Genomic DNA, 10,818 nt, shown 5'->3' on the forward strand with positions numbered 1-10,818 from the left:
ATATATATATATATATATATATGTATGTATATATATATATATATATATATACACACACACACACATTTATTTAATTGCCGAATAAGTAAAAGTTGAACGTATGAACACAGAGCATGCTCATTGATTGATTTTGTCTCCTGTCATGGTGGCAAACATGCAGTGGGAGGGAGGATGAGAACAGTCATGGTGCTCCTTCTGCTTGTTGCGCCGTTGGACAGTGTTCATAGTGTTGTTGTAATGTTACAATTACAACTGTAATTGTAACATAGCAATTACAGTTAATTGCTATGTTTCATGGTTTAATGGTGCAGACAGTTGTGGTTTCTGACATGGGCAATATGGGCAACCGCCCAGGGCGTTATTTTTATAGGGATAGCAGGCGACCTCTGCGGATTGTAGCACAGCGATGAAAGCAAAACAGAATGAAATGAGTTGTAATTGATACTGGTTAAATATATTTCAGCTCTAAGTATTTATATCTAGGTGTTTTTATGGAAATGTGGATCTTTCAGATCAATCTGAGAACCAATTTTGATAGGTGCACTTCATTTTATTGTGTCATGTAGCGCAGGGCGCTGGTCTTGGTCTCGTGTTCAGTGGTCTTGACTACAACTCTGCTACGTGGCTCCTCGATTGCATGTCTTCCCCCCCCACACCTTCGTTCCATCCCCTTTCAGTTGGATTTCTTTCTAAATAAATGTCACTAATGAAGTTCATGCTACGTTAGGACAGGAAATAAGATGTTTCCATCCCTGAAATTATGATGCATAGAATCACATATCTAAGTCTAAACTCTTACAGAGAATAAACACAATAAGAACATGTTTAATCTGTGACATTGTTTATTAAAATGGCACATTTATGATGTATTCAAATTAAATACTATCGGCACACTTAATGATATTAGCGATTAGGTTATGTATTCAGCAAGTACTTTTACTTTTAATACTTAAGTATTTTTAAAAGCCAGTACTTTTTTACTTTTACTTAAGTAAAATGTTAATGTGGTACTTTGACTTTTACTTGAGTACATTTTTGCCTGTGTATTTGTACTTTTACTTAAGTACATTTTTTGAGTACTTTCTCCACCACTGCAAATATCACAGTTGGAAAAGTGAGGCGGGGTTGTCCCGTCAGACTGTTGGTTTCTGAAACCACACACAAAAAGCCATGTAAAAGCGCACACGGGGTATGTGCAACTCGGCCGGGCCGCGCAGAGTTAAAGGTCGTGTCTGAAGAGAGATAGAGTTTAATTAACTGAGAGTAAAACAATGATGTCCGGGCAAACATTGTGTCGCATAAATTGAGAAATATATCTCTACTACTAATGCTGTATAATCTTTACTCACCTGTGTGAGATTTAGAACCAGATTATTGATGAAGCCAGTGAAGAAACGGACAGCACCTTTGTGGTTAGCGCAGAAATAGGCTCTGTGACTGGCAGTCTGTACATACAACATTAACATTATTCAATTTCCATCTTTTCTGGCTAGAGTAATGCTCTGGTTTAGATTTCATGGTATTTTAATCTAGGTTCATAAAATATGCATTACCTCAGATGCAGCATTAGACACCCCAGCAGCAATGTAGCCGTCTGTCTGTCCTGAGAGCTCAAAGTTGTACGTTTGGCCACTTTGTTGCTTGGCAGAAACGAAATAGCAGGTTGTGGAAGAGGGATCGCACTTTGAGGGTTCAGCTGCACAGAGCTTTGAGGAGCCACATTCTTGTCGAGAAATACTGGCCTACAAAGGTGAAGGCATGAATTTTAAATATCCCACTGTAGAAACCTATTAATAAACCTCATAGGTGATAATTTTCTTGTTTTCTTTCCAGCAATCTATTATTATTTTTTATTTTGTATGACTTACCACTGCAGGTATGATGGTTGTTGCTGCTGCAGTCACATTGGTAACTGGTGCCACGGTGGTCGTAGTATCTGTTGCTGCACTGATCATAGTAGCTGCAAGGATCTTGCATGTTTTTTTTTTTTGTTGTTGTCTAAATTAGGTGATTTTATTACCAGATCATTTTTCCATTTTGCCAGATCACATAGTAACGTTTATACCTGAAGTGAAAAATTAATCCAGGAGATCGGTTTAGGAATCGGTAACAAAAAAACAAAATCTGATCGGAGCTTTGCTAGAAAATTCAATAGAAGTGGAAAATGTCTAAAGAAAGTGCTGGGTTAAAAGTAGAATAAAAAGGCTGGACCAAGTGATTCCTTCAGGAAGATGTATTTATTTAAGTTTGAATAAATAAGTTGACAAAGTATTTTATTAAAAATATATATTAAAATATTCAATTTGTGCACATTTTTTAATCACCTTCAACATGTATTAACACATTTAACATCTTAATTGTTTTAACATGTCCATTCACATCAGCCATTAAAGACTTCATAATCAAGGAACTGCTAAAATAATTAACACCATTATTACAACAAAGATCAATGCAGTGTCAAAAGAAATAAGAACTGAAGATTTCAACATGCACCAGTAAAATAGACTTCTAAAGTATAACCAGACCTTGAAACACAAATGCTGTCAAGCATGATGACATATTTTTGACAATTGAAAAAAATCAGTTTTTCCTTCATTTGTAGAAAAGTTTTACATCACAGAGCAGAATTCCAGAAGTCTTGTGGGTAAATAGTTTTATAGAACTAAAGAGGAAGCATTTGACATAATTTCTCTTTTGATTCAGAATCACAAAGGCTTGTAAACTTGACAAGAAGCAGCGGAGCAGAGGCTTGAAGAGTTGTTCTTAAAATAACAAAACTGAGTCAGCACAAAATGGATCCTCCCAAAGTAGGAAAATCTGTCCAAGACCTGCTCCATTTTTGATCTTAGTCGTCTGTGCTCATTGATAGAGACGTTACAGCCTTTTTCTAACATGGTGGAGATAAGTTGCTTCATACTGCTGTGAAAGCCAGCAGAGACACGGTGACCAGCAGAACTGTAGGGGAGAAGACAGAAAAGAAGTGAGAAATTTGGTGCTTTGGTAATTTTTAATATGAAGAACCATCAGATTTAGAGAACATCTAAAAAATGCTTGATGCATAAAAGCCTTGAGAACGGTCTTCATGTGAGACTTTGGCAAAAAGTGAAAGTAAAGATAAAAAGAGGAACAATGTTTTACTGACTAAACACAAATTTAATCACAATCAGTTAAGTTAGGTCACTGTATCCCCTGTTTTATAGTAGAAATAATTTCAGTGAAATGCTTCTTGGAGCCAGTCAATGATGCTGGTTTGAGAGAAGCTTGCCCCATTCTTCTCTATCAGCTCAGTGATGAGTTTTCTTTTACCCGTTTTAAGTCACCACCCTGAATCTCAGCCAGATTATGTTGGAGTTTAAGGTTCTATTTTAACAACGAATTAAATGGAAAATTTAAATGGTTAAGATAAGATAAGATTTATTTCATTGTCATCAACAGATTACAACGAGATTGAGATTTGCTCGACTCGAGTTAAAATGCAGGTTATGTGTATATACATAATATACAATACACATATACATACATACATAAAAAGATAAAGAAATAAATAGTTCAAATTGAGAACTACTTGTATCCAGTCAAATAGTTTGTTTCTACCAGGAATGAGGTAGGCAGCTTTTAGAAACTAAAATAGGTGCAAAGGCTGTCCATTAAAAAAAGAATAACTACTTTTTTTTTTTTTTAAATGGCATTTAAACAGAATATGAATACGTTTCTTTATCTATATTGGCTCTACAAGAATCAAGTCTCTCTTATGACAAATCATAAATTGTTGTCATATTTCCACTAGTCTTATGACTAACCCTAAACCCAAATCTTAGCAGCTGGAAGGCCTGTTTCACGTCACACTAATGTTTAGCTCCCATATTGTCTCCCCAGCTTTGGCGTCATTAGCTTACCTGGCAAAAATGACTGTGTGTGTGTGACCGGATAAGCAGAGGAGGTGCTGTTAGTGCTGTTGCTCAGCAAATTGGTGACGTTGGTGGTAGTGTCAGTGAGGTTCACAAGAGGTGTTAGGATTCTGAAGTTTGCGTTTCCCAGTTCCCCGGAAGCTGAGAAAAGATGCAAAAACACAAAAACATTTGAAACAGTGATACCAATGAGTTTGGTGAATACCATAAGTGACATTGAAATTGTGTGAATGGTTAAAGTGATTCCTCACTGGCATTGTAAGGTCCAGTTGTAACAGACAAAGCATAATCTGCTGCTCGTGTCGTCGTGTCAGGTAGGTCAGCTGAAAATGTGCACTGGATTTTTCCTGAGTTGACTGATCCCTTCACATTGGTTGTTGTTAGTGTCTGAAGAGAGAAAGAGTTTAATTAACTGAAAGTAAAACAATGATGTCCATGCAAACATTGTGTTGCATAAATTGAAAAATATATTCCTACTACTAATGCTGTATCAGCTTTGCTTACCTGTGTGAGATTTAGAACCAGATTATTGATGAAGCCAGTGAAGAAACGGACAGCACCTTTGTGGTTAGCGCAGAAATAGGCTCTGTGACTGGCAGTCTGTTGAAAAACATGATATTATTTTATTTTCAATCGTTTCAAACTAGAATATTGCTCTGGTTTAGATTTCATGGTATTTTATTCTAGGTTCATAAAATATGGATTACCTGAGATGCAGCATTAGACACCCCAGCAGCAATGTAGCCGTCTGTCTGTCCTGAGAGCTCAAAGTTGTACGTTTGGCCACTTTGTTGCTTGGCAGAAACGAAATAGCAGGTTGTGGAAGAGGGATCGCACTTTGAGGGTTCAGCTGCACAGAGCTTTGAGGAGCCACATTCTTGTCGAGAAATACTGGCCTACAAAGGTGAAGGCATGAATTTTAAATATTGCACTGTAATAATCTTACAATAAATCTCATATATAATCACTTTCTTTTTTTCAAGGTTATTTCTATTTCTTACCACTGCCGGGAGTGTGTTTGATGCTACTGTGGTTGCATTATTAGCTGGTGCCACGGTGGTTGCATTGCTGGCTGGTGCTACTGTGGTTGCGTTGCTAGCTGGTGCTACTGTGGTTGCGTTGCTAGCTGGTGCTACTGTGGTTGCGTTGCTAGCTGGTGTTACTGTGGTTGCGTTGCTAGCTGGTGCTACTGTGGTTGCGTTGTTAGCTGGTGCTACTGTAGTTGCGTTGCTAGCTGGCGCTACTTTAGTTGCGTTGCTAGCTGGCGCTACTGTGGTTGCGTTGCTAGCTGGCGCTACTGTAGGTGCGTTGCTAGCTGGGGCTACTGTAGGTGCGTTGCTAGCTGGTGCTACTGTAGTTGCGTTGCTAGCTGGCGCTACTGTAGGTGCGTTGCTAGCTGGTGCTACTGTAGGTGCGTTGCTAGCTGGTGCTACTGTAGGTGCGTTGCTAGCTGGTGCTACTGTAGGTGCGTTGCTGGCTGGTGCTACTGTAGGTGCGTTGCTAGCTGGTGCTACTGTAGGTGCGTTGCTAGCTGGTGCTACTGTAGGTGCGTTGCTAGCTGGTGCTACTGTAGGTGCGTTGCTGGCTGGTGCTACTGTAGGTGCGTTGCTAGCTGGTGCTACTGTAGGTGCGTTGCTAGCTGGTGCTACTGTAGGTGCGTTGCTGGCTGGTGCTACTGTAGGTGCGTTGCTAGCTGGTGCTACTGTAGGTGCGTTGCTAGCTGGTGCTACTGTAGGTGCGTTGCTAGCTGGTGCTACTGTAGGTGCGTTGCTGGCTGGCGCTACTGTAGGTGCGTTGCTAGCTGGCGCTACTGTAGGTGCGTTGCTGGCTGGTGCTACTGTAGGTGCGATGCTAGCTGGCGCTACTGTAGGTGCGTTGCTAGCTGGTGCTACTGTAGGTGCGTTGCTGGCTGGTGCTACTGTAGGTGCGTTGCTGGCTGGTGCTACTGTAGGTGCGTTGCTGGCTGGTGCTATTGTAGGTGCGTTGCTAGCTGGTGCTACTGTAGGTGCGTTGCTAGCTGGTGCTACTGTAGGTGCGTTGCTCGCTGGTGCTATTGTAGGTGCGTTGCTAGCTGGTGCTACTGTAGGTGCGTTGCTGGCTGGTGCTATTGTAGTTGCGTTGCTGGCTGGTGCTATTGTGGTTGTATTGCTCTGAGCATAGGTGGCCATAAATTCCAAGGACAGTGTCACCAACAAAATACTGAGGAGCAGTTGTTTTTCCATGCCTTCAGGAAAGGGAAAATAATTTAATTAAGCAATACAAATACAAAATTAGCTTCAGTTAGATGTGAAATGAGATTTTCTTTCAAGGTAAAAGTGTTTTAAATGTTTTTTTTTAATGAAGTATCTTAGTGACAATGTTAATTAAAAAATGTCTGTAATTACTTTGAATGTCTTTCTTAAAATGCATTTCTAAAGGTAATACAACACTAGTTTTAATCTAATGAACTTTAGTATCTTATAATCTCATACAATACATTCAATATGTATGTATATATTATATCACACAAGGATTTTCTTTTTACTCATTGTTGATGTTGAATGAAACCATATAGTGTCTAACTGTGCGTACTATTTGTAAATCATGGTGACAACAGAAACGACCCAAATGAACATGATCATCATCAAACTCTGATCTAGCGTTCATGATATGCTAGACAGCAACGGTCAGGAAAATGTTTCAGAATTTAAAGAAAAACCCAGAAAAACTTTAGTTGAAATTCAGGCCTCTTAAAAAAAAAAAAGAGAAACTTTTTTCTTTTTTTTAAAGTTACTCTTTTTAATTAGTAGGTATGCAGTGGTAATGGTACCTCATTACCACTGCATAGTAACTGGGTTATTGACGAAGAACGAGCTGCATTGTTCAATGTTGGCATTAATAAGCAAAAGCCACCAACCACCAATACGCCAAACAGGAAGTTTTTGCCACATTCATAAACATTACCTTTAGAGAGGCATCAACAAGGCCTGTGACGAAAGGCACATCATTCCTACTGCGAATCACAGAGGAGCATCTCTGATATTTTGAGGGTGTGTTAGCTCCAGAGGCACAGCAAACTTGGTCAAAATGAATTTCAGGATGAATGCAGCATGTTATCAGAAAATACTGGAGGAAATTTTTCACTCATCAGCCTGGAAGCTGAACATGAGTTGTACCTGAACAATCCAACACGACAACAATCCAAAGCACAAGGCCAAGTGGAGCTGTCATTGGCTGCAGCAGAACAAAATGAAGGTTCTGGAGTGGCCATCTCTGTTTAATGACTTCACTGTCATTGAGCCACTCTGGGGAAAGCTCAAACATTCAGCTCATGCCAGACAGTCCAGGAATTTACTGGAGCTGGAGGCTATTTGCAAAGAAGAACAAGCAATTTTAACATCAGAGTAATGGTTTTGTAGAATCTACCACAACAGATTCCAAGCAGTCATTGATGTTAAAGGAGGGAAAGCATGGTGTTAGGAATTGAGTTATGTTAACTTTTCATCAAGGTCATTTGGGTTGTTTCTGTTGAGTTTAGGATTTAATATAGTAAACACAGCTATTTGACAGTAAACCTCACACCCATCCACTAACAACGAGTGAAAAGAAAGTTTTTGTGCCATGTATGAAAAATCTATTCCACACAATCTACCTGTCTTTATATACTATATATACAGTGAACCCTCGTTTTTTGCGGGGGTTGCGTTCTGAAAAGAACCTGTGATAAGCGAAATCCGTGAAGTAGTTACCTTTATTTTTTACAATTATTATACAGCATAATTAAATACTCTACATCGAAACCAAAGAACAAAACCTGTATTCAGGCCCAAGCAGGTTTTTTTTTAACAAATATACCACTTTCTTCCTAATAACTACAGTGAAATAATCATTTAATGATCAATATGAAGTACAGTAGGACAAATTGTTACTTGCGTATTTCACTGTTCCTCTGACTGAGACGCTGCGGCCTGACTCCCTTTTCTAGTGGCTTTCTCTTCTGAAGCCGGTGGTGCAGGTGTGTTTTTTCGAGAGAAGAACATAGTTATCGGTAGTTGGTGTCGCTCTTTATTTCTTCTGGGCAAAAACATTTACCAAAATTTGTCAAGCTGTTTTACGTATATTTTAATACCATAACGTTATTGGCACACAGGTAGTGAAGAAGCGCGGAGACGGTTTAGAAAATAAGGACGCAGAACACAATGCACTGTGATAAACAACTGCACAAAAAAATCCGCGAAGCACCGAGGCCGTGAAAGGCCTTGATATAGCGATGGTTCACTGTATTTATATGTATAGACACACAAGATTAGTGCAACTCAGAAAACTGAGTTTCTGAGTTAATTTAAGTTAGTTTAAAGAAAATAAATAAGTTAATAAATAATGAATTCTTACTCTTTCATATGCCTTAAGAATTTCAAGTGACCGGTTGAGTAAACTTCTTTATACATTTAAAAGTGTTTAACAGTTCTACCTCTTTATATGGTTGAAAAAGTCTTTTTGTAAAATAATAATTGAGTAATATGAAAACTCTTTCAAAACAGACATTGGTTGCTCTTCTACCTACCTGTAGACTTTATTCTCCTTAATTCAAAAGATAAGTCCTTGAACAGATGTAGTTTTATTCCCAGGTATGATTGGCAGGTGGCCTGTGTCCAATATCCTCTGATTTCCAGGTGAGTATGTGATTCCTCTTTACTCTGGACCACTATTTAAGTCTTGCATAGAGGGAGGAGACACTACAATAAACCTTGAGGGGAGTGAAAGGAACTGTTACAGGTGCGGTATGTTGCATGGTGAGTTTACTTGTTTAAAGGTCTTAAAGATGGATTTATGTCAGAGATTTGACTAAGAAAACATGTAGTCTTTCTTTGTTCGTATATGATTACGCAGGCATGAGGATGTCTCATACTTCTAAAGCACACCCTGTCTTTGTAGAATTCTAACCTCCTTAAAAAATCTATATTTCTTTCTTATATTGTCTAAGCGTCATTCAAAGTATGCAGAGCAACACACCAGATTAGATCATGGAAATGACAGTAAAGTCATTTGTTCAGCATAGATTAAGTGAACATTTAGGAACTCCCTCAAAACCATAGAGCTGCACAAAAGTATGTAACATCTTGGAATGTAAAGAGGACGTCACCTAAAAGATATGTGTGTATCAAATTAGGACTTGACGGAATATGGCTATATCAAGACTAGGGCTGAAACGATTCCTCAAATGATTTGAGTACCTCGATTATTAAAATTCCACGAGGGAAATTTACCTGCCTCGAAGCTTCGTTAATTTATGTTTGATTATTTAGCGCACCGTGTTCCGGCCTGAACATTATTTGTGTTGCGCGTACCTCTGACTTCCGCCTCTGAGTTGTTGACGAATGTTAAGTGTTAGCGGCATAACGTCCAATTTTCAAGTTTGGCCCGTGGGGATTTTATTGTTTGATGATAATGCCCGGGTTTTCGTCATTTTGGGGGGACCCATGGACATCCTTAAAATGACTGGCGCGATGCCTGAAGTACGGCAGCCTTTCTCCTCCGGAAGCTGCTGGTTCAACGCGAATGGCGGGAAGAGCGAGTGCTGCGGGAGGATTAATACAGGTGAGCGGATAGACTGAACACGGCGGGTAGCTGAGTAGCTGATGCTTATAGTGTAAGTGTAGCTTTACGGACGAACCGCACAATAAACTTCATATCATCTCAACAAACGGGAGGCGGAAATTATCGTAGTGGTACATGGCTGGTAGATGAGTTTCTGAGTGTGACAAACAAAGGTTCCGTAAATATCCCGTGTTGCTCCCCCCGTTCTTACGTTTGTCCCCTGGTCTACCAGTCGTCTTTCCCCCACTGACTTACGTTCGTCTGTTCCCTGGTCTATCTCCTCCCCTCCACCCCCATCTTACGTACATTCGCTCGCCTGCCCCCCACAACCACAAGCCACCCCACTCCAGTCGACATTTCTCTTATTCTCAAAGCGTGACAGGTATGGGGCAAGGTGAGAGTTCATCTACTAAACTCACTGAAGATGAATACATAAACCAAAAGTTGGAGTACAGACACTTTTTATAAGCATATTTGTGAGCCTGTCTCTTTATTATTAAATTGAATAGAATTTCAGATCTTTGTATAACTTTTCTTTAGGTTAACTTAGAAAGTGAGCAATTATTGTTACAGGTTAGTTTTCTAAACTACAACAAAGAAACTGTTAGGGAAGCTCAAAAACAAAAAATTGGACTGATATTGATATCCGATAGTAACACTGGTGTTATGCCAGATTAGTTGGTGTTATCACAATTAGTTGTGATGAGTTCCTGGATTTCTTTATTGATAAGGTCAAAGTAATAAAGGACAGCTTGCCTCCTTGCCATGGTTCCCAGCATTTGGAACCTCCCACTCAGAGCTGGGCCTCATTTGAGCCTGTCACTGTGGAAGACATCTCAACCATCATGAGAAAAATGAAACCGTCCTCTGGTACTTTAGATGTTCTTCCTTTTAAACTGTTTGTGAGGGTTTTTGACTCCATTGGGCCCTATATTGCTAAAATGTTTAAAATGTCTTTGCTTAGTGGTGTGTTTCCTTGTCTTTTCAAACATGCCAATGTGGAGCCACAGTTAAAGAAAACGGGACTGGACTCTTCCGAACTCAAGAATTTCCGGCCAATATCCAAGACCCCTTTCTTGGCCAAAGTCCTGGAAAAGGTAGTCTGCACCCAACTTAGATCATTTTTGCAGGTAAATGACATTTATGACACTTTTCAATCTGGGTATCGTGAGTTTCACTCCACTGAAACAGTCCTGTTGAAGGTGTTTAGTGATATTATGATGGCAGCTGACACCGGTAAATGTTCTGTGCTGGTTTTGTTGGATCTGTCATCGGCATTTGATACAGTGGACCATGGCATCCTGATAAACAGGCTCCAACATTTGGTTGGAAT

The 10,818-nt window shown here is 39.6% G+C and overlaps 1 protein-coding gene and 1 long non-coding RNA gene across 2 annotated transcripts; both read right to left on the reverse strand.

The window, feature by feature from the left end:
* Nucleotides 1–1,599: 1,599 nt before the first annotated feature.
* On the reverse strand, nucleotides 1,600–1,970 carry LOC116732098 (uncharacterized). Its single transcript, XR_004341708.1, has 2 exons — nucleotides 1,869–1,970; nucleotides 1,600–1,742 (listed from the first exon to the last, which is right to left on the reverse strand). It is a non-coding gene; the product is annotated as an uncharacterized LOC116732098 (long non-coding RNA).
* A 625-nt stretch (nucleotides 1,971–2,595) lies between these two features.
* On the reverse strand, nucleotides 2,596–8,595 carry LOC116732096 (skin secretory protein xP2-like). The gene is made up of 7 exons (XM_032582048.1): nucleotides 8,452–8,595; nucleotides 4,910–6,132; nucleotides 4,616–4,804; nucleotides 4,413–4,508; nucleotides 4,160–4,295; nucleotides 3,897–4,049; nucleotides 2,596–2,955 (listed from the first exon to the last, which is right to left on the reverse strand). The coding sequence occupies exons 2-7, from the start codon at nucleotides 6,128–6,130 to the stop codon at nucleotides 2,912–2,914; spliced, it is 1,839 nt and encodes a 612-aa protein (XP_032437939.1). The 5' UTR covers nucleotides 6,131–6,132; nucleotides 8,452–8,595; the 3' UTR covers nucleotides 2,596–2,911.
* Between the last annotated feature and the right edge of the window lie 2,223 nt (nucleotides 8,596–10,818).

Source organism: Xiphophorus hellerii, chromosome 14 (assembly GCF_003331165.1).
Source record: "Xiphophorus hellerii strain 12219 chromosome 14, Xiphophorus_hellerii-4.1, whole genome shotgun sequence".
NCBI classification, from domain to species: Eukaryota; Metazoa; Chordata; class Actinopteri; order Cyprinodontiformes; family Poeciliidae; genus Xiphophorus; species Xiphophorus hellerii.

Bases quoted from the DNA above. Each gene is read 5' to 3' on its own strand.
- LOC116732096 (XM_032582048.1), bottom strand. From the start codon at position 6,130: ATGGAAAAACAACTGCTCCTCAGTATTTTGTTGGTGACACTGTCCTTG. The intron at 4,509-4,615 runs GTAATCCATATT...GTTTTTCAACAG, and splicing joins TGTCTAATGCTGCATCTCAG to ACTGCCAGTCACAGAGCCTA. The intron at 4,296-4,412 runs GTAAGCAAAGCT...TTCTCTCTTCAG, and splicing joins TGGTTCTAAATCTCACACAG to ACACTAACAACAACCAATGT.